This window comes from Sarcophilus harrisii, chromosome 4, assembly GCF_902635505.1.
Source record: "Sarcophilus harrisii chromosome 4, mSarHar1.11, whole genome shotgun sequence".
NCBI classification, from domain to species: Eukaryota; Metazoa; Chordata; class Mammalia; order Dasyuromorphia; family Dasyuridae; genus Sarcophilus; species Sarcophilus harrisii.
In genome coordinates this window covers 55,161,488-55,185,881 of record NC_045429.1, presented here as the reverse complement: position 1 = coordinate 55,185,881, position 24,394 = coordinate 55,161,488, and the positions used below count along the sequence as shown (strand labels likewise).

General features: G+C 36.7%; 1 protein-coding gene across 3 annotated transcripts in view; it reads right to left on the bottom strand.

Moving 5' to 3' along the window:
* Positions 1 to 24,394, bottom strand: part of POU2F1 (POU class 2 homeobox 1) — a 221,263-nt gene that overhangs the window by 12,363 nt on the left and 184,506 nt on the right. For all 3 annotated transcript variants that reach the window (XM_031936828.1, XM_031936831.1, XM_031936830.1), the window contains 5 exons: positions 20,344 to 20,517; positions 16,342 to 16,483; positions 11,343 to 11,488; positions 4,997 to 5,176; positions 1,968 to 2,073 (listed from right to left, as the gene is read on the bottom strand). In XM_031936828.1, coding sequence (XP_031792688.1) covers positions 1,968 to 2,073; positions 4,997 to 5,176; positions 11,343 to 11,488; positions 16,342 to 16,483; positions 20,344 to 20,517 — 748 coding nt within the window. The remainder of the gene's footprint in view (positions 1 to 1,967; positions 2,074 to 4,996; positions 5,177 to 11,342; positions 11,489 to 16,341; positions 16,484 to 20,343; positions 20,518 to 24,394) is intronic.

The window sequence follows — 24,394 nt, the reverse complement described above, 5'->3', positions numbered from 1 at the left end:
TATCCTCCCCACTCCAATGATTCTGAATTCTCAGCTATCATCATTCCAGTTTTATTACTTCTCTCCTCATTGGCCGATTCCTCTTTCCCATTTCCTTCAACTCAAACTCCCAATGTCTTATTCTAAAGTTGCTTGCTCCATAGGTAACCAAATCTTTTCCTTTCTAAATCCTTCTATCTTATATATCTTACTACTACCTGATGAAGATAGTCTCCCTGATCTCCCTTTCCAACACTGGGTGCATTTTTACTCATTCTCCTGACCCACTGGTCAAGAACAAGGAATCGATTCACTATTTGTTGCCTGCCATCACTCCATGACCTCTCCCTTCTTTAGAGGTTTGCTCAGTATATAGCTACCACTCAATCAGAATCTGATAACTGTAATGTATCAATCTCTAAATCTTTCCCCCTCGATTCCACTCTTATGCTAGGGGTCTTCTGAAACACAGATTGATACTCCTTCAAACACATTAACCTCACAGTTCCTCAATTTACTTATTTCATGTGACCTCTCCTCTTCCTCACCTCAGCCACAAACAAGGATGGCCAAACTCTTGATCTTGCTAGGACCAGCACTTTTCACGCTCATGAGCTCTGAAATTCCCTTACCTGATCACAATTTATTGCTATTTGACTTTTTCCTTTTTTTTCTTTTCAATTCTCAATCTTCTCGACTTCTTTGCAACTGAAACTATTGAACAATCTCTTCTTGTTGATACTTTATTTTAGATCTAGCTGGATTCTCTTTTCTCTGTGACCACCCTTTCTCCTGCTGGACTGTCCTGGGCTCTCTTCTCCCTCTATCCTATTTCATTTGTGGTCTTATCAGCTCCCATGGATTCAATTATTATCTCTAGGCTGATTTGCAGACCTATTCATCCAGTCCTAACTTCTTTCCTAAACCACAGACTTGCATCTCCGACTGCCTAGCAGATATGACATCTCATAGATATATTAAATTCATCATGTCTAAAACTTAACCCATTAACTCTCTCTGAAGGCTCTTCCCCTTTCCTAATTTCCCTATTAATACCTAGAGCATGACCCTCCTCCAGGTTACCCAGGCTCAAAACCTAGGTACCATCCTTGACTTTTCACTTTCTCTCATAACCACCTCCCTTGCCCCCCAATCTGTAGTCAAGGTCTGTGGATTTTTACCTTTGTAACATTTATTGCAAATGCCTGATTCTCTCCTCTGGCATTGACACTACCTTGGTGCAGAACACCAACACCTTTTCTTGCTCAAACTACTGCAATGGCCTGCTGGGTGGTCAGCTTGCCTAAAATTTTTCCCTATTCTAGTGCAACCTCCACTTAGCTGCCATATTAATCTTCCTAAAAGACAGACCTGACCATGTCACTCCTCTATTCAATAAGCGCCAGCAGTTCTGTCACTTTCAAGATCAAATATAAAATCCCCCGTCTGGCAAAGTCTTTTATAACCTGGAGCCCTCTTACCTTTCCAGTCCACTTTTATCTCCCTGGGCCCTCCTCTTCATCACATACATTGTGATTCAGGGATATTAACTTTCTTATTGTTTTTCCCACAAAACACTTCATTTCCAGATCTGGGCACTTTTTCTGGCAGTCTTCTGTGTCTGGAATTTTCTCCTTCCCCATGTCTATCTCCCAACTTCCTTCAAGTTCTAGCTAAGATCCCATCTCCTACAAGAAACCTTGCCCAAACCTCCTTCATTCTAATGCCTTCTTGGCCCTGACCATTTCCAATTCATCCTCTGGAAAGCAGGATCATGCTGAGCTGTTTGCAGGTTTCCTCCCATTAGACTGTGCGTTTCTGCAGGGCAGGGGCCAGCTGTTACCCTGCTTTGTGTCCCAGGGCTTAGCACTCTGCCCATCCTGCCTTAGGACAGAGGAGCAATTTCTATGGGGAATTTTGAGTTCCTTGATTGCAGTAGGCTTAGGAGCGCCATGCCGTGGCGGCTCCCGAGAGGTGCCCCCTCTTACCTGTCACAGAGAGGTTGGTTACCGCCGCGCTGGTTAGAGGGAGGACCGGATTGACGGTCAGGGTAGTGGCCGCACTGCTTGTCACAAGGCTCGGCGTGGTTGCCACCTAGAGGTGAGAAAGTGAAATAAACATCAAAGGGCTTATACCTGAAAGGTGATCTAGGAGCAAGGACTCCCTCAGGAAATGTTCTTATAGCTACTGGGAGTAGAAAGGAAGCAATGGGGTAATTTAGTAATTTTAAACCTTTTCATTTATAAACACAACTCAAGAAGGAATTTTAGACATAAATATCACAGTAAGAAAGCTGTAATTAAAATTTTACATGTTTTCTTAAAAACTATCATGGAAAAATAATGATACTGATGTCAGCTAATTGAACTTTTGCTATGATGGGTAGAGTTCTATTGAAAATGATAGTAAATTTGCATTTTTCCAGTTTTTAAGGTCTAAGTTTTATGGATGCCTTTTGTTTTTCTGGCTACTCTTTTCCTCCTCCACCAAAACACCAATCTCACTTGACACTGATTGCCTCAGGTTGAAAAACAAAATTATAGGAATTTAAGTCTCCTATTTCTCAGCTCCTCCAAGTCAGTAAAAAATGTGATACCAATTACTAGAATATATAACAAATCGGGAAGTATTTATTGAGTGCTTATTTATAGAGAGAAGTCAGAGAGATATAGGCTGTTATTACGACTGTCTTATTGCTCAACCGTGGATGGGCAAGAAATTTACTGGTACCTCAGTCTCTTCAAATGTAAATAACAGTAACAAAAATGTTTGCCCCTTTTTTTCCAATACTGAGTATGAAGCACTACTTGGAAAAGTATGATTTTATAAACCCAAATATTATCACTAATATCTGAAATTGTAACATAAATATTTAAAAAGAAAATGAAATTAAGTGCATTGACAAGTGATTTTTTAAAAAAGATTAACAGAAAAAAATGCTATTAAAAAAATTAAAATGGAGTATGTCCCTTCTCCTAAGATTATTAATCTGTACAAAATGAAATTTTTTTGTGGCTAATTGGCTCCTCAATTTAATAATTATAGTATGAGTCTGAAATTATCCATATCAAACCAACAGATGGAAACAGTGTGACTTTGGTTTGTAGAACTTCCTAAGCCCAAAAGAGTCATCACAAAATTAAAAAAAAAACATAGAAATGCAAGTTGTTCAAACCTTCAGAAAAATTATTTTCAATTATATGCCAATGGAGCTACAATTACATTTCCCAAGACCCAGGATAATTAAATAACTACTATATATTAGACAGAGCCTACCATAATACTATATTCTATTATAGAAATTAAGAAGTCATGATGGGCTGCACATTACACTCAAAAGTGTTATTGGAAGAAAAGTAAATTAAAATCATCCAAAAGTTCCACCTTATACCTCATAGATTGATAAAGCTGAGGAAAAAAAGGAAATTATAATTGTTGAATGGGAGGACAGACATGCAAATGCATTGGTGGTTAGCTTGTGAATTGGCCCAGTAATTCTGGAAATCAATTTGGAACTATCTTCAAAAAGTCACTGAAGAAAGAGGGAAAGCAACCACATAATCACAATCTTACTTTTTTGCTTTAGCAATGAATTGCACTAGGGGAGTTCCCATAAATCATGGAATGGCTGAACAAATTGTGGCATATGATATATGAATGTAATGGAATACTATTATTCCTTAAAAAATGATGAAAGGGATTGATTTAGAGAAACCTGGGAAGACATATCTGAAAACTTGATACAAAGTGAAAGGAGAATGGGAACAATTCATATAATGACCTATACTTGACATTTAAAAATTTTTTTTTTAATTTTTATTTTAATTTAATTTTTAAATAATTAATTTAATTAATATATATTGAACATGGACAATCTGTCAACCTAATAATCACAGATTCAGATGACAACCATGCTTCTCATCTCTTTGCAAACATGGAGCTGAACTACAGCATCAGACAGGATATATGCTTTCAGAGTGGCCAACTGGTGCACTCTTTTACTTGTCTATCCTTATTTGTTATGAAGCAGGAAAGGCAGGGGGAGAGAGATGACAAAGGTTAAAAAAAAAAAGGAGAGGACAATTAATGGAGCATTTACAAAACACATAGAAAAGAATGGAAAGAATTCTGACAAGAGGGGCAGCTTTAAAGGAATCTATTGAAGTTATGTTGTACTTTTTTTTTTTAAAGCTTTCTTTCTTTTAAACAATAGCTTTTTATTTTTGCAAATACATACAAAGCCAGTTCTCAAGATTCACCCTTGCAAAACCTTGTGCTCCATATTTTTCTTCCTCCCTCCCTCCTTATCAACCCTCTCCCCTATACAGCAAGTAACCTAATATAGATTAATCATATGCAATTCTTCTAAACATATTTCCACATTTCTATGATGAACTTTTAAAAAAAGGAAAAAACTAGTTGAGGATCACAGTCTCTTGTGACACTATTATTATTTCAGAGTACCAGGGCTTTCGAGGTACTTATAGCACAGCAGTTATGGAATCATTATGCTGCAGTCTATATCTTTCAAAAACACAAAATATACAGATGCACATTTCTTATCATTCTACAATGCAATGTTAATCTTAGTTTAAGAAACGAGTAAAAATGAAGAGTTTGCATCTTTTGTTCATTTGGAAAATAGATCTTTTACTTAGCGCAACCTAAGAAACAATAATGTTTTGTTAGAACTTTGGAATCACACAAAAAATTAATTTCTTAATTCAGATGATCAAATGATTAAAATAAGAGAAGAGGATAGTGGAATTAATAAAAAATAGAGAAGGAGGAAAGTGATTTACTTTTTAATTAAATACATCAGAAAGAATAACATGTAAAATATGTGGTCTGCTCCCTGATATTAAGCAGCAGTTGTACATATAAACATACTTGGTAACACTTAAATGATGACTGATATACAAATAGCAATACTAAAAACCTATTAAATGACATTTAGCACTTTAAGGTTCACTAATGTAATGTAAAAAGTGTATTACACCTTTTTCTTAATTCTTACCAATGAGGTTGGACTGGGAAAAATTGCTTTTATAGGTGAGCTGCTGGTCCCACCACTACTAGGTGGATTAATCCTTTTCTCCTTCTGGCGGCGATTACAAAACCAAACACGGATCACCTCCTTTTCCATTTTTAGTTGATCAGCAATCATGGTGATTTCTTCCGAGGTAGGCTTTTGATTCTTAAATGAAGAATTTTGGAAAAGAAGGAAATGACTTTTTAAACCACACAGCATGACAGTACTTGATAAACAAAAAAGAAAGCAAAGGACAAAGATTATTTTTACAATCAATGCTTTTCTCCCTTTTAAATGAGTATGCATTTTCTTATAGATGTGAAACTGAAAATAAGAAACTACAAACTATAAGAATACTCTAATATTTATATAATTAAATCTATTTTATTCTAAGGCTCTACAAGAAGACATTATGAGGATTATAATGGAACAGTAGTAAGAAAACAATAAAAATTTAAAAAGTCAAAGTAACATTGAAATTATAGTTCTGATCATGTCATTATCCTGTCAAAAATTTAATTTAAAGGCTCCTTACTGAATAAATCAAGTCTGAACTTCTTAGGAATTAAATGAAGAGCACTGTGTATGCATTGGGACTAAATAAAGTTTAGGTAAGATTCGGTTAATACATGATAACAGTGAATTAGAAATTGATTAGGAGGTTACTACATGAAGACCAAAGGGGAGTCCTTTATGGACTTTTTGTCTGCTTTTTAAGTAAGAACCTCCTGGAAAAAGAAGTGACATCTGATTTGGGCTTCAAAGGATGTGCACATCCTTTGTGCAGTAATTCATTAGGCTTGGGCAAGGGACTGTAATTTATCCTTTATCTTCAAAGACCAATGACAACGATGCCTTGAATTGGGTTTAAGTGAAGCAGAATTATATAGTGATCAGCCTCATGAGCTCTTCCAGAGTCACTGAAGTGACAAGACAAAAGTCAAGGATGGCTCGGGATGCAGTGGAGCGAGGGTGATTCAATGGGTGGCCAAGCTCAAAGTGTTCATGGCACTACCTTCCACACCACAGGAACAAGTTGTATTCATGTGCCCATTCTTCCAGGGGAAGTCTTCATGTGCTTGGTGTAGACACTTCCCTAAATTGCTGATAGTATGGAAGGCAATTCAAGGAACAGATACTAATGACATGATTAAAGACACAGAGGCAGAAGGGTACAAGACGGTGCATTCTAAAGACAGAACACATCAGTTTGGCTACAGCACTGAATATGTGGATAAGATTTTAAGAGTAGGATGGTGTGACAGACTGTGGAGGACCTTGAAGGTTAGCCCCAAGACAGGCTGAATCTTACTCAGAAAAGCAATAGATTAATGAGCAGAAAAGTGATAAGATCAGATTTATTTGAAATGAAAATTATTCTGAAAGGATGGAATAGGAAGGGGAGACATGGGAAATGGAAAGATTTATTAAAAAATGACTAAAGTACTGTAAAAAGACAATATTAGAGGACTTGTCAATGAAATGGAGAAATGAGTGAGAGATGGTTTGTAGGTGGAAATTGAAAGGACTTGGAATTGACTCAATATGAGTGATGAGTAAAAGTAATTTTAAGACTGTGAGCGAGGCAGAATGGGTGGACAGTGGTAAATCTGGCAGAAATATTGAAATCTGAAGAAGGCTTAGTATGGATTAGGATTTGATGAATTTGTGTTGCTGGTCAGAGTGTGCACTGCAGGACAATAGTCAGGGCTTAGAGATATAGATTTATGTATCTTCTGCATAGAGGCAGTATATGAAGCCAAAGGAGTGAATAAGATTGCTAAGGAAAAGAAAGAGAAGAGGGCTAAGGAGAAATAACCACATTAATATGCCAGGAAGAGAGAGAAGAGCCAAAAAAGTAGCTAGAAAGCAAACAGTGAGAAGGAGAATGCAGTATTCTCTCAAGTCAAAGAAAGAGAAAACGAACAGGAGCAAGTCAACTACATCAAAACCAGCAAAGAGGGAAAGGAGGATGAGGACTGGAGAAGAAGGCCCTTGGATTTACTAATTAGAAGGACACTGGTGACATGAGAAGATGGCTGGCTGTTGCTCTTCTTTCTCAAAGAGGACCAAAATAACACCACTATATTAGAGTCAAGTTATAGTGTATCCAACTGTGGCTGATCAGACCAATACAAGCTTGGAATGCTCTGCCACAGGCACAAATAATCTATATGAACATCTGGGGTAGCATCTCTAACCTTGAGCATCTCATACTTCCGTGCAACTTTAATTCTGCTTTGCTCACAGATTTCGGCATCTTCTCTGATGAGAACCCATAGCTATGCTGGGCACTGTGTTCCATGTTGTGCAATCAATTCTAAAGTTCTTAAGAGAGATCTTGAGAGTGTTCTTGTATCATTTTTTCTGACCACATGAGTGCTTGTCCTGAATGAGTTTTCCATAAAATAGTCTTTTTAGCAAGCATACATTTGGCATTTGAAATGTGGCCAGCCCAACAGAGTACCACTCTCAGTAGTAGAGTTGGAAAGCTTGGAAATTTAGCTCGAGAAAGGACCTCAGTTTTGGTATCTTAACCTGCCAAGTGTTACTCAGAATTTTCTTAAGACAATTAACATGGAAACAATACAATATGGCCGAAAATATGATGTTTAAAAGCATGAGGAAAGCAAGCACACAGTCTTATTCCCCTCCACTAGTGAAGGAGAAAGGATGAGAGCAACGTCCACTGTCCAGAGTTCAGGCAAGTGTGCCATTGTGAAACTGACATACGTTACTGATGAACTTTTCGGGGCAACCAAGTTTTGACATAATTTCCCATAAGCCCTCATGAGTGACAGTTTCAAAGGCCTTGGTCAGATCTGCAGATGTTATCCACAAGGCTCTCTTCTGCTTCTGGCATTTCTCCTGCAGTTATAGGACACCAAACACCACATTGACTATTCCTTGGCCCCTTCTGAGCCACACTGGCTTTCATTAGGCTCAGCCTAATATCGAGGAAGACTCAGGCAAGAATTTTGCCAGTAATGACTAAGAGACTCCTCCCATCATGATTACTGCAGAACAATCTATTCTCTTTTCCTTTACAGAGATGGACAACAAAGGCATCCTTGAACTCCTGGAGCATAACCTTTTCTAACCATATAATCCAGAAAATTTCAGTCAGCTTTTATATGAGCAATGGACCCCCTACCTTATAAATATTAGCTGGAATAGAATTGGTACCCAGTGCTTTACCACACAAAAGGAAACTAATCTCATTCAAAGTCTTTTCTTCAGTTGGAACTTTAGTTAGGGGAGAGACTGATTTCCATATGAGATAAATGGTCAATAGCTTCAGCAGTGACTGATGATGGTCTGGTAAAAACACTATGAAAGTGTTTAGTTTATATCTCCACCACTCAGAGTGGATCCATCAGTACTGAGTTAATTGAGATGCATCCTAGGTCTTTGGGTCATAAACAGCTTATAGTGTATTTAAAAGTGCTTTGGATTGTTATTATCAGCATAAAACTATCATCTGCCTTCTTATTGAGCCAAGAATCCTGCATCTCTTCAAATTTTGATTGTACTGTACTTTTGCAGGAGTTGAATACTACCTTCTTAGAGATGAACTATCCTGTTGGTACAGCCTGTGAAGTTCTTGTTCTTTCATTTAGAAGCTTCTGAATTTCTCAATCATTTTTGTCAAACCAGGCTTGATGTTCGTGAGTGTTCTGACCTAGATGAGTAGATGCAGTGCTGTACACCCAATCCCTGAATGTTGCCCAGTTTTTTTCTGCTCCATTGTTGCCAACTGTGTGTTGGCTTAACTATCCTCCAAGTTAGAAATATCATATTGACTTGTTCTCTGAGAGAAGCACTCTCATCTGCTGACATTAATTCTTCTCAAAATCTTTGTGCCTTTTGGTTGCCTTTTTTGTTGAATGAGAAAACTGAGCTTGGAGAGGATAGTCTATGATCAGTTCAACACTCTGTACCACACACTGCATCATTCTCACATCCTGTCTGCCTCTTTTCTTTACAATGACACAGTCTGTTAAATGTCAATGTTGGCTGTGGGGAGGTGCAGTTTTATTGTATTTAGGTAAATGAAATACAGTGTTCGTGATGCACAAGTCTACAGTAGTAAAAGACCATTGTTCTTATTGTTTCCAACTCCATTCTTCCCATAGACTCCTTGCCATGTCTGGTAGTCTGAGCCCACTCTTGCATTTAAGTCACTCAGAATTAGAAGCTTATCTTATTTTGATGCACTGATGATAAGGGTCTCCAGGACTTCGTAAAATTTTTCTTTGACCTCATTGGGGTAGTCATTGGGATATGCTCAGTGGGAGCATAGGCCTTGTTGATAGTGTCGTGGTGTTTTCTTGCAAGTGGCAATCTTATTGTCATGAGCCTGTTGCTCAACCCTTTTGGAAGGTATTCAAACTTGTTTTCTAGATTGGTTTTGATTGCAAGACCTACACCAGCTTCACAATGCTCCTTTGATTGCAGTCACTCTAGAAAACGTAACCAGCTCTGACTTCAGTAATCTTCATTCGTCAGCCTTGTTTCACTCAGGGCTGCTATTTGAATGGAATACCTGTTGAGTACTCTTGCAACAAGAGCTGTTTATCTTTCAGGTCTACTGGATTTTGCATTGTCTATGAGTGTGTACAAGTTTCATTTACCAATGAAAAATGGATTCAACTTTCACAAAATTTGTAATTTTTTGTGTTTCAAATATAAGGTGGGATCTCCATTTCCACTTAATCATCAGGGCTGAATAAACAGACAATTTTTAGGGCACCTTTTCTAGCCCCTTACTCACACCCAGAAGTGAGCAATACAAGTTCTTTTAAGGCTGCTCAGATACTCAAAGGGCTGCCAAATCCCAATAATGCTTCTAGTGAGAACACAATCATATATGGCCTGGGCCACCTGCGCATGACTGTGACTAGAGTTCCTAGAGTATATAAATTGGATTTAAGTAAGGAAGAACTCCACAAAATTGTCGACCTCACTTTTTCTTCCAGAGTTATCACTGTCCAGTGACAGTACAGATTACTGGTGATGGCAACAGGTAATCTGGGTGTCTTCAAGCTTTAAGCACTCCACAGCACAGCATGACCATCGGAATAGTTTTTATTTTCCATTCCAGAGGAAGTCTTCACCTGCTTGAGATAGACAATCCCCTAACTCCCTATAGTGTTTGAGACACCTTGGTTACCCTCAACCTTTTTTAGCCCATCTGCTGAAATGGTTTACCAGGATATGGCTGCTGTGCATGCTATAGCTTCTTAGAACCACAGGTGAAAGTTAATAGATCAGATGGATACCAAAGATGGAAAGCAGTTCTGAAAAGGGCTTAGTAGCCCTTATACCAGCTATACGAATCTTCCCTGAATATAGACACATCTAGAATGATGGAACTGAGACATAATAATAAAGAAGTGAGGAGTCTAAGGGCAGAAAGGAAGCATTTGGTATAGACAACTTCTTAAATCAGTTGAAGCAGCGAGGGTGAGTAAACAAGATGGGATAGTAGGTACATACGGTAGAAGGAACAAGGAAGGTTTTTTCTTTAAAGATCTGAACATGTTGATAGAAAGATGGGAAAAACAGTTCACTTGGAGGAAAATTCAAAGATACATGAAGAAAAGGGGCTAAGTAATCAAGAAAAGTCAAAAGAGACAAAAGGAAATAGTATCAAGAGCATGAATAAAGGAGTAAACCTTAATGAGGAGGAGGAAAACTTCTTTGTATTTCAACTATAGGGTAGGATCCCCACTTGCCATGGGGAGCTTCACAGAGAAAGAGTAGGAATCATGTGGAAAGAGTAAGTGAAACAGAAAGCCAGTTTATCTGCTATAAGTGAAGGGAGATGGTGAGGACAGAAAACTCCTCTACCATGGTTTGTTCAAGGCAAACTGAATATCTCATTACTCTCCACATATGCCATTACATTTCTTATTAATACACTCCTGTTCATACTGCTGCCTTCATGCTGAATGCTGTCATCCCTACTCCTACTATCAAAAACCTCACTCATCTCCACAAATCAATTCAAAAGTCATCACCTCTAGAAAGCTACCTTGATGTCCTGAACCAGCTGTTCCTTTTCATTCTTCTGGTTCTCTCAGCATGACATTATGGAATTTAAATGCAGGTGTTTTAAAAAAATTACAGTTCTCTAACTCATCTCCTTTCCCCACCATAACTATCCCCCTAAGGCTGGGGAAGATGTCTGATTTATCTTTTTATGTCTTCTTCATCGAATGTAATGCTTTGTACAAAGCAGAGGCTCAAAATTCACTCCTGAATAAACTAATGATTTTTATGACTAACATTCAGATGCATCTGCCTGCCTGAAAAGTAAAAAACCAACCTCCAGGAAACTCTTCTCTAAGGCCACACGAATGTTGGTCTCTATGCTGGTGCGTTTCTTCCTCCTGCGGTTCAAACCCTCAATCCCCTGCCCTGGAGAATTCAGGGCACTTGGGTTAGAGAGTGCTGAATCAGATGAGAGGTTCTCTGCAGAAAAGAAATGATGGTAATTGGCTTAGTTCAACACCTCGAGCTCTTGGTATTTCTTAGCAAGAAAATGTAAAAAGTACATGGAAAAAATAATCAAGTATCTCAGGTGAATTAAATAGAATAAATTTTGAAAATTCCTTTCTAGACTGGAAAACTGTTCACTTTAGTTGGATATCACATTTTCACAGAACTCTGTGAAGCCTTTTACACTTATTGTGGAGCCAGCAAGAGCAAAAAAAAAAAACCCTCAAAAAAGCTAATTCTCAATAATTCTTGACATTTAAAGACTTTTTAAGGTAGGTTCTCCCCCTCCTCCTCTGCTGTCTCTGAAGGCTATGGGGATGCCCAGCACTCAATGTCCATCCTTCCTGGATAGTCACTGCGGAAGGCCCTGGAGAGTAGGAAACTTGGAGTCAGTAAACACCTCTGCTCACATTTCTATCCTTGCACTTGCTTGTTCTATGGGCATGAACAATGCCTTGACTTCTTTGAGCCAGAGCTTCCTCATCTGTAAAATGGGGATAATTAGATAATCTATGACATGCTTGTTAAGAATCAAGTGAAATAATAAAGTGCTTTGCAAACTACTACAACTTTGACCTTATGTTGGAAAGCACTACCTGATTTATCTAATACTCTTAATTCATTATTACCAGTTTTTATTTACTTGTGTTTCAGTCTGGATCAAAGTTCTGGCATCATAGGTGGACCACATCCATCAGTCTTTTCTCAGTTTAACCTCATCCCATCTGTTACAACTTGTTCTCTTTTTAGGGCTCAGAAACACAGGAGATTACTGTAATTACTAATATTCCCATCCACTAACGTAGGTAATCAATAGGGATCATTATAAATGCATGCAAAATCATGCAAAGTAAGAATTCTGTTCTTAAATCAACAAGAAGGGGACACACCAAAAAATTGAATTCAATGATGAAGAAAAGGAAAAACTATCTAAAAAGACTAATGATGTTGCACAGGGAACTCACCAACCCATTCAGATAATCCTGAAAGAATATAACCAAGAAACACTAAAAGGATAAGCTGAAGTTTGTAATAAATACTAAGACCAATAAAAAGAGCTTTTAGGGGGAACTGTGGTGAGGCTAGAAGAAAGACCAAAGAGTCTCAGATCAGATAGATGGGGTGTTTCATCTGATAATAAGCTTTAGACTGGGAATTATCAAATAAAAACATGACAGGGCTGAAAATGCAGATAGGTGAGGTAACAGTAACACAGGACCTAATTTTCCTCCATGAATTCAAGTGGGACAAGACAAACTACATGTCCCAATTTATAGATGTGATGGCTAAAGTGCTATCACAGATTTTTCGAAAAACAAAACAAAACATACAAAGTTTTGGGGAAAATGTCATATACCTAAAGAAGGGCAATGTCCTAATTTTCAAAAAGAAAAGGAAAGCCAATCTATTAGAAGCAGCTAGTGATGCAGTAAAGTGCTTAGCTTGGACTCAGGATTATTCGAGCTCAAATCTGACCTCAGACACTTACCAGTACTTAATGTCTATCTGCCTCAGTTTTCTTAACTATACAAAAGGGGATAATCTTACAGGACTGTTGTGAGGATCAAATGGAGTAATATTTGTACAAAGTGCCTGGCATATAGTATGTACTATATAAATGCTTATTACCTTTTCTTAATTCATTTGTGACAAAATTCTAGAACATATTTTTTAAACAGGAAGTTAAGATTACGTTAAGTGCTCCCTAATAGGTAGTATGGGCTCATCAAGGAAATCTCATACTAAACTAATTTCACTTCCTATAGCCCCTTCTCAATGCTCTTCCTTTCTGATCTCTAGTTGGTCATCTCCTCCTTGGTATTCCTACCTTCCTAAGTGTGTGTAACACTGTTCTGCCCTGGTTCTTTTCCGGTCAGTTTGAGACATTTCCACTGTAGGATTTATTATTCATGTCCCGGTTACTATGCATGACAAGGAGCTCTGTCCTGGGCCTTCTTTTTTTCTCCTACTTCACTCTTGCTAGGTGACTGCATCAGCTTTGATGGATTAAGGATTATCACTATGCAAACGACTTCCTCAAATCTACAAAACCTCACTTCTCTTTACCTCCCAGATCAGAGCTGCACATGCCTGCTGGCCATGGGGACCTGGATGTCTTATAGTCATCTCAAACTCACTATGTCCAAAATGCAACTCATTCTATTTTTCCTCAAACCAGGCGCTATCTTCTAACTTCCCAATATTGAAGCAGAACACTGTCCTTCCAGTCACTCAGGGTTCCTAACTTAAATCATCTTTCTTTCCTATTCTGCATTATTACATTATTAATGTTATTAAGTCTTATAGGTTCTTTCCACTTCATTCACTTAACTTTCTCCACTCATAAGGCCAGACCCTATTTTAGTCTCTTCTCATTTCTTACCTCCCAATCCCATGTCTCCTCACTTCAATCCACCACCAACTGCCCAACTAAAAGCTGGGGGAGGGAACATGTCTCTCTTTGTTGAGACACTTTTTTTTGGATCCTCTTACCTCTCATGTAAACTATAAACTTCTGTGTTTGACAATGACTATACTATTATTAGACCACTACCACCTTGAAAATAGGGAAAACAAAACTTCCTGACTGCTTTCCCATTACACCCACATAGGACGTTCTGTCTCTTCTGGCTCCTGGGAGCAAGAATGCATCATGTTTAGATGCTTGGCTCCTTACTTCTCTGCCTTTGGGGAACCCCAGCTTCCTTTAAGACTCAAGCAAGCCTCTTCTTGTGGTATTTGTATCCTCCATGTCTGACATACAGTTTGATAAATGTTTATTGACTCACTTGCTTTTTTGGACAGGGTTACTAGACTTCTAGATCATGGAAATGCCATAGATATACACTACTTATATACTAAAAAGACATCTGGCAAAGTCTTTCACAATATCCTTGTAGATAAGATAGACACTTGTGGGGTGGATGAGCATGGATAAGTTCCAGTTGTTTAATCATTTGCAAATCCACCTAAAAGTAGTTATTTGATTGATGGGTATTAACCTGGAGGGAGACCTTTCAGGAAGCACCTTAAAGCTATTGCTGGTTCTCTTTTGTTCAATATTTTTTCTATAATTTGCTGAAGGCAGAGTTGGAATGATTATTAAATCTGAAGATGAAATTAGGGCAGGATAGCTAACATGTTGGATAAAAAAAAACCAGGATCACAAACTAATCATAACTCACATTTATATGGTGTTTTAAGGTTTATAAAGACTCTGCCAAGCTGGAATGATGGACCTTATAACAAAATGTAAAAGGCATAAATATAAAATCCAAATCTTCACTTAAAATGAATGAACACAAACAATACTGAAGTAGCATGGCTAAATAACAATTTATGCAGAAAAAGCTTCAGGTGGAATGGTTACTAATTTTATAACAAATTAAGAAAAAAAAAAAAAAAAAGATTGAGCAGCCTCAGTATACTCTTTGATTTAATGAGTCAACACTGTGATGTGGCTGCCAAAAAAAGTAAATTCCTCTTGAGATTAAATTAACATGTGCACAATGCTGATTATTCCACTGGACCTGGAGTTAAGTGTTCACTTGTGGCCATCTCATTTTTTTGGAAGGACATTGACAAACTTGAGGGCATCTAGAAGAGTGTGATATAAGAATATGAAATTGTAAGAGGGAAATCTAGGATACCTAGAGTGAAGGAGATTTAAGTGTCTAAGGATGGTATTATATGTTAATTTTAATTGTTAAAAACTATTTGAATGGCTATAGTCTAGCCAAAAAGATTACAATTGTTTTTCTTTGACTGAATGGATAAGTCAAGGACCAATAGGTGAATGCTATGCAGAATCTATATTTTGATTTGACCTAAGGAAAATCTTCCTAAAAAACTAGAGTGGCTAAAAGTATAACAAGCTGGACTACCTTGGGACATAGTGAGTTAATCCACATGCTCTACCAGAAGTCTCTATTGGAACATTTATGTACCAAATTATGAAATATGTGAGGTTATTTTTACTGATTAAAAGTAACAGTAATGTCATGGTGTAGTGAAGAGACTGCTGGACTTGAAGTGAGCACAAACTGGGTTTGAACTCTGATTTTGATACTGACTAGCTAGGTGACCAGGAGTGGATCATTTAAGTTGTTTAAGCTGTAACTAAGTTAGGAACAGGGTACAATCAGTGCCAAAGGAAAAAGTTCCGAACACCATGCAATCACAGATCATAGGACTCAAGGTTGAAATACAATAAGCAATGCTTATATTCATAAAAATCCATTAATAAAGTTATTTGTTCTGTTTGTTCGAAAATTTATTTAAAACAGATGCTTTTTTTATGGTGCCCTTCTACAACCTCAATTCAGGTCCAGAAGGCAATATGTAACCCAAGTCCCACAAAGTAATATACAGTATTATATATTGTATACTGTATTTAATATACAGCAACTGTATATTAAAAAGAAAATAGCTCCTTGAGGCATGTGATGACCATGTTTAGCACCCAGAGAGCAATCGTGACACGAATCTGGCCAGCAGTGCCTCTGACTCTCACACTCCACCCACCAAATCCTCTACGCAATCTCCTATACAACACATCAAACTTGCACAGAGAGTGGGTGGGGCCATTCTTTCTCCAAGCATATATTAATAGAGTATTGTCCAATTGCTAATTAGCCTCAAGTGCTTGGGACCTCAGTGCAATGACTCAAGAGCTTCACCCCATTACAGAGGCATTCATAATTTACATCATTTCACCCCTAGATTTTTGTGCTTGAAGGTTCTGTAATCCAGGAATGCAATGAACATACAGAATTCCAATTCAACAGCACCCAATGGCAATTCCCCTCTGTGATGTAGTTACCCACCTGCGTCATTTAGCCACTTCTCTAGAAGTGGCTTTAATTTGCACATGTTCTTAAAGCTGAGGTTCAAGGCTTCAAAGCGAGAGATGGTAGTTTGGCTGAAGTCATTTCCATAGAGTTTGCCCATAGCGAGCCCAACATCACCCTGTGCAACAAAACAGAGTAAAATGGAAGATATAGGGAGATAGGGGTGTAAGCTTTGGGATCGTTTTAGGTATTTTTACTCTAATCAATTTTCCAATATAAATATCCCCCTTTAATCTAACAGAATAGTGCAACAAAAATTTTTAGATATTAGAGATCACCTATTCCAAAACTTTCATCTTACAGATAAGGAAATTAAGGACAACGGCGTCACAAGGCTGATTAGTGACAGAGCCAGGACCCGATCCTATACAAATCTAGAATTCTCTTCACTCTATGATGCTGCCCCTAAAGGTGAATTATTATTCTCTTCTTTCCTGTATATCATTGCAGACAACAGTGAATGTACTTTTTTTTTTGTCACAAAGTATGGATTTCAAAGTTGATTCCTAAAAGCATATAATTGAAAAGATCATTTCTTTGACCATTAAAAGAATATATTCAAAAGCTCACAGTAGAGAGTTTTGACCCATTTAGTAATAACTTTCACAGAACTAGTAAACTTGCTAACCTTTTGACAACAGTAAGTGGAATGTATTACAAAAGAGCTATCCATAAGCTTACAGATAAATCTTAAGGTTTAAATTTTATGTACTGGGGCTCTATGTTTTTTGTGAATAGGGAAAAAAATAAAAAGAAAAAAATTTAATCATTGGATACAATTAAAATTCAGAGAATTTTAGTGACGCATCACAAAGCTGGCCATGCAAAAAGCAGCCTTATTTCTGATACAAAGTAAAATAAAATGAACTATTAGAATTATCAGTCCCAAATATTAGGGACTAAAGATTTATTTTTTTGATTATTTTCCAAGTCATTTGACTTTGCTTGTTTCTGCCTATTTGCTATTCTTTACACATTACACTTCTTAGTATTTACAGTACAGGAGATGGGGAGGAGAGTACTTGGAAGAAAAAAGAGAAAACTAAAATGATCCCTTTTTTTCTACTTGCTAATAATTCTAATAAAAGGTCAGGGAGGGACAATACTGAAGCTACAAGATTCAAAAAAAAAAAAAAGGCTTGAAAAACAGTCAGATTTCAATATCTATACATTATCTGGTCCCAAATAAAAATAACCATTATATTTGATTGCTTTTTGTTAAAAAAATATTACTAAAAGGTACTGACATTATCCATTTATGCCCTTGTTAAATATATCTGTTCAGCTGTATCATGGACATGTATATTTATGACAACTTTAGATGACTAAGACCACTTTTTTGTTAAACCTTTTAGCACATTGCCTACAATACCAAATGCTTAATAATAAAAATGCTTAATAAATGGTTCTAATGATATTTTACTTGCAACACATCTCTAAGTGTTTTGTAAGCATGATTTCAAAAATCTCCAAAATACTCTTTTAAATAATGTTTGAAAACAAGAATTTTGACAAAAAAAGACAAGTAAAACACTTATCAAAAAGCCTGCAAGTCAGTAGTATAATTGTAAATAAAGCTATGTGATCACCTAACTAAAACTGTGATGATAAGGGATCTGGTTACTTAGGGTTTCTGTACATCAATTTTTAAAAGAAAGATGCTGCATCTACTTGTAAAATAACACTTTAGAAAACCTGAATTAAAACAATTAGGTCACATTTTTAATCAGTTTAGTTTATCGTATTTTAATGTTTCCATAACTCACAACAGCTTAAATCTTTTCTTATAAATTGCTTCACAGGTGGTTCATGTGTAACCTGAACTACATTAGATATATAGTAATTTGGGGGAAAAAAAGATGAAAAAGGAAAAAGATAGGAACTGTCTGACATTTCATGAGATGGATATATTATATTAGGGGCATGCATTCTAGTTATATAATAATGATAAGGAAGTCATAATAAATCTTTATATTAAATTATATCATTAGATACTAATTGAATCTAATTTATATTAATATTATAATGTGTATTTAATGAGAAAATGAAAATATTCTTTGATCAAATGAATAATAGGTATTCTTAATTTCTCTTTAGTAAATTTTAAGTAAAATAAAGGAAAGTAACCACACAAAACCACCTTTGATTATCTGAAATTGAAGTGTGTAACCTAAAAGTCGAGATTGGTTTTCCATACTTTGCCAATTAAAATAAAATTCTTCTTCTGATGCAGTTAAAAGTCTGGATAATAATACTTAATCTAGAAATATTGGCCATTACATCTGTGACACATGAATACTTAAAAAATGCTACTGGATAAAGTGACAGTGCTGATATGCCAAGCTAATTTTGCAGAAGAGGACAAAAGTCTTAAAATAGGAAAAAATACACAAAGCAAACTACCACTGTAGGGAAACTCCTATGCATGAAAAGAAAAAGAAAAGCCAACCCCTGCCACCAAGATTCTAGGGCAAATTCAACAGAAATGTGATTTACTCTGGATGAAAGTTAAATGCTCTTATAAATGCACTAAAGTCTTCCATTTGTGTGTGTGTGTGTGTGTGTGTGTGTGTGTGTGTGTGTGTGTGAACATTTAGGAAATGGTTATTATAGTACAATAAATAGTTGCTAACTTTTCAAAAATGTAAAATATTCTACTCACAGGTATGACAATTAATAGGAGCTTCACTTATTAGTATTATTTCTTATGTACTTAATTCAAAAGCTTAATTACTTAGAACAGAAAGCTCTTAGATGTCCTAAAACCAAACCAAGTTGTCCAGAGAGTAATATTATGATCTTTTTGAACTATGAATTGACTTCTCAGTCAGATCACTTATTTCCTAAAATCCAAACTTTGAAACTTCAGCTAATTTTTGTTGCCAATGCATTTAATTTATTTTAAAAAGCTTACTTGCCCAATTCTATATGACTTGATCAAAGTAAATTTAAAATATATACATATATATTCTACTCTAGAGGACCTCATCTTTGGTATCCCATGGGGTGCTGTCAATCCTGGATTTTTTTTCCTGGAGAGCTGGTGGTATAGTATTATATTTTAAAAATCAGTTTGGATAACATTTAAATGGGGGCTCCAATTTCAGATAATTGAATCCTTTGATGAAAAAATAGGAAGTCTTTTGTAATTATTTAATTAGGACAAATTAATTTTCTTATTTCTTTTTTTTTAAATTTACAAGAAGATCTTGTACCATTTCAAACAACTGTCCATTTAGTTCATTTTTTTCCCTGCTCCAAAGACATTACTACTGATACTTTAGCAAAGATATATAATAAATTAATTCTGACTTTGGAAGTAGATTCAGTGTACTATTGAAAAGACCTCCTTTTAAGATTCATATAATATTTGAAGGAAAAAACTTATTAAATGTTGATTGCTAATATCATTCACTTATAATCCAATTTAATCTTAGATAGTTTTATTTGAAAATTTGTTTTTTTAATTTGAGCATTTCTATTCCTTTACAAACTACCCCCAAGGAAAAGACGTTTCTAATCCAACTTTCAAAGATCCTTTCTGGTCTCCTCAAAAGATGCCTGAAGTCATCAATGTCCTAATCTCTTTCACACAATGCAAAGGTTGGTGCAATGGAAATGAAGTTCAAATAGCAAAACTCTCATAACACTTCTACAACTCTGTCACCATTCTTTAAAATCTTTCAAAAACATTTTACTGAGATTATTATATGTATTTGCAGCAGTTATACATATGGCTCAAGTATTTTGGTCTGCTAACTTCATTATATTGTAAACAAAAAAAATTATAAAAACATTATATTATTAAAAAAAATTATAAACAAAACTGAGAGAGATGGTCTCATTTAAAATCAATGAGATACCAGAGCAGAAAACACAATTCTTAAATAAATAAATTAGATTCCCTAGAAGTTATCTAGAGATCTAGAAAGAAAAATTTTAAGGGAAAGGTTACTAAGAAGGGGTGTTTTATTATACCTGAGTGAATCCAAGTTTGATCCGTCTTTGTTTGAAAGTCTTGGCAAACTGCTCAAGCTCCTCAAGGTCACTGGGCTCCTCCAAGCTGGGTGTATCAATTCGCTTTGGTGTTGACTGGCTCTGCGGGAGTGTCTGAATTGGGGTTGCTGCTATTGTGCGTGTTGGGGTTGCTGGCTGTTAGACAAGGCACAGAAGAAGAAACACACACTCAGAGAGACGAATGGGGGTCAAGTTTACTATCATTCAATAATGAAAGAAACTACTTTAAAAAGATCAATATTCTTGAAGATCCAGACCTAGATTCTAATGGCAATAACTGCCAGTTCCCAGGTCATTTCTCCTCTTTTCTCAAACATTCAAATATCACAGCCTTCCTTTCCTCTGTAAATTCTTGTGCCAGTCTTTTTGTAGTGGCTAGAAACTGGAAAGTGAATGGAGAATGGCTTGGTAAAATTGTGGTATATGAATGTTATGGAATATTATTGTTCTGTAAGAAATGACCAGTGGGATGAATACAGAGAGGCTTGGAGAGACTGACATGAACTGATGCTGAGTGAAATGAGCAGAACCAGGAGATTATCATACACTTCAACAACAATACTGTATGAGAATCAATTCTGATGGACATGGCTATCTTCAACAATGAGAGGATCCAAATCAGTTCCAATTGATCAGTTATGAACAGAACCAGCTACACTCAGCGAAAGAACACTGGGAAATGAGTGTGGATCACAACATAACATTTATACTCTTTCTGTTATTGTTTGCTTGCATTTCTTTTTTTCTTCCCAGGTTATTTTTATCTTTTTTCTAAATCCGATTTTTCTTGTGTAGCAAGACAACTGTATAAATATGTATACACATATTGTATTTAACATGTTAAATATGCTAAAATATTAAATATGTATTAAAAACATTAAAAAAAAAAGTTCCCAAGTCTACTCAACTCTCAAAAGCCTTCTCCTTTGCTCTATCTCAGACATAGAGGGACAACTACACTCCTGAGTTTGCTATTGTCCATTTCCATGATTAAGAAGACTAAGATTTTTTTTCTAACCCTAACTTGCCATCCCCTCATCTCTTGATGGCTTTTCCCTCCCTAGATCTATTGTTGTTCTTACTTTGGCCTTACATTTCTTGATCTCTCTGCATTTTCCAGGGCTATCACTTTCATTTTACCATCACTTTCTTCTTTTCCAATTATCAGCCTTCTACCTCAAGTCCCCTGCCCCACTGTTTCCTTGCTGCTCCTGTCTTGTGGGTTCTGATCCCTCTAGGCCACTCGCCATCTCTGTTCCTCCTCCTGACAGAACCATCTTGATGCTCGCTGCAGCCAAGCAGCCCTTTCACCATCTCTACTGCCCTCCCCAGCAAATGGGCTAATCTTTGCTCTCAAGCTTCCCCCACTTGAGGAGGGTAAAAGAGGAGATTCTTTCTCTCAGTTGCTACCTTAATTACTGACTGGGTGCAGCTTCAGTCAAACTGAGACCTGTAGAAGCCCTTAGCCCAGGTTTCCCCCTGCATCCAGGACATCTCTGGTCATCCCGATCTCTATCTGGCCACTGGACCCAGAGGGCTCTAGAGGGGAAAGTGAGGCGAGAGACCTTGCCCAGCCCCCCTTCACTTGCATGTCATGGTATCCCTCCCTGAGGCCAATGGTTCTCTTTGAGAACAACTTACAATTGTTGTATGGCAATGGCAAACAAGAACAACTTACACTTTACTGAAAAGAGGCTACTTATTGTGAGTGCCACGTCGTTTTTCTCCACAAAACCCCTTAATAATCTGTGTTCTCTCCTCTTTTGCTCCAGTCTCTGATGAAGAGGTGACTCTTCCCTTTATCGAAACCAACAACTCCTTGATACCATCCCCAAGTGCCTTCTTCAACAAACTCTTCCCACAATTATTCCCTGGTCCCACCCTCTCTAACTTTTATGGCACAGCAGATAAAAGTGTTGAGTCTGGAGTCAGGAAGATATTTCAACTCATATCAAGCACTTACTAGCTGTGTGACACTGAGTCACTTATACGCTGTTTGCCTCAGTTTCCTCATCTGTAAAACAGGAATTAAAACATTATCTACACCTTTCAGGGTTGTTTTGGTGCCTGGTACACAGTAAGCTCTTACTAAATTCTCATTTCCTTCCCCTTCTCCTGGCTACAAACATACCTATGTCTTTCCCAAGCCCCCCAAACCCTCTCTAACCTCTATCTTCCCTCAAGCCATCATTTATGATGATATGTAGCTTTCACAGTCAAACTCCTAAAAAAAAAAAGTCTGCCTTTGTGGCCTTCATGTGTTGTCTTTATAATCTCTTCTTGGCCTTAGGCAGTTTTGATTCTCACAGAGACCATTCTCCTCAAAGTTACTAATAACCTCCCAATCTCTAAAGTTAGACATTTTGCAAACCTAGTTTCAATGTGTCTTTCCAGCTTTATCATATAAAGGTTCCCTTTACACATTATCCCTCCCAAACAAATGAGCTTTTTTTGTTGTCTCTATGCATATAATAGGTTATCCTCTAATTCTGTATTTATACAGACTGCCCTCCATACTTGGAGCCCACTTCCATCTCAAACCTGCCTTCTTCATTTCTTCAAAGATTAACTCATCCCTCTCTCCTAAATATGGTCTTTCCTGCTTCCTCTAGGTTGGTAATGCAACTTCTCTCTTCAATTAGCATGTACTAACTTTGTACATACATCTATATATAAAAGTTATATACACAAATAAAATATAAACTACTGAATGAAAGTTTTTTTTCTTTTGTCACCAGTACCTGATACATGTAATTTGATGCTTAATATATAATATTGTTAATTGATTGGTTGATTAGAAGATTATGAAACAGCATACCTAATCTTAATTGTTACATCTTAAATGTATTACATATATTTAGTGATCATGAAACACTACTATTCAATATGCTTTTAATCTATTATAAATAATTTTGGTCTTATTCTTTTTTTTTTAAACCAACAAATCAGGTACATTTATTTTTCAAATAGCTTTAAAATAATTATAGTGCAAATGTCCAGCAAGATGTAGAACATATTATTTAAGATATACTTTAACATGTATGAGACTGCCTACCATACAGGGGAGAGGGTAGAGGGAAGGAACGGAAAGGTTGGAACAGAAGTGTTTGCAAGGGTCAATGTTGAAAAATTACCTGTGCATATGTTCTGTCAATAAAAAGCTATAATAATAAAAAAGTGTAGAATATATGCTTCTGCATTGTTTTTTTAAACAAGTGCCACTGAATTACCATGAATTACCACAAATTACCTATGTTTCCTTTCTCTTCATTTGTCAATAACTACATATATACACTGTAGTTAAAGATGGAATTTATTGCTGTGAATTTTTCTCCTTTTCAAACTATAGTGTGAGGTCAAACCTCTAGTCTGGGCTTATTAGCAACATACTCTATTCAAATGAATATACTGGCCCAGCTAATCTAAAGAACAGATTTAACACAGATAATAATTTAGTATCTATTAACTTGTAATAATCACTATCCAGTAAAGAAAACACAATTTAGGAGCAGCTAGATGGCATAGTAGATAGAGTACTGGCCCTGGACCAGTCAGGAGGACCTGAGTTCAAATGTGGCCTCAGATACTTAACACTTCCCAGCTGTATGACTCTGGGTAATCACTTAACCTCAATTGCAGCACCAAAAGAAAAAAAGAATAAACCAAGAAAATATAGTTTAGACTTCCTTGTATAGCAACACTTTGTAACAAAAAGTTCTTTTGACTACATTTGGGGAAACTGTTTATCTGCTATCAGTGTTCCATTCTGCACTCTCTTTGCTACTGGGAACACTCAACCACAGACACAAGACCAGATTCCAGACTCCATCTTTGACTAGCCATGTGATAATTCTCCTGCCTCCTTCACTCCCCAACTAAGACCAAGGACTTGGGCTGATCCCGAGGTCCTCCAGAGAGCTAGTGCGGACATTATATTTTGGTGCCCAAACGTGGGGCATAAGCAGCAGCACCCAAGAGCTGCTTGTGAGTAAGATCCTTCCTTCAGTAACCC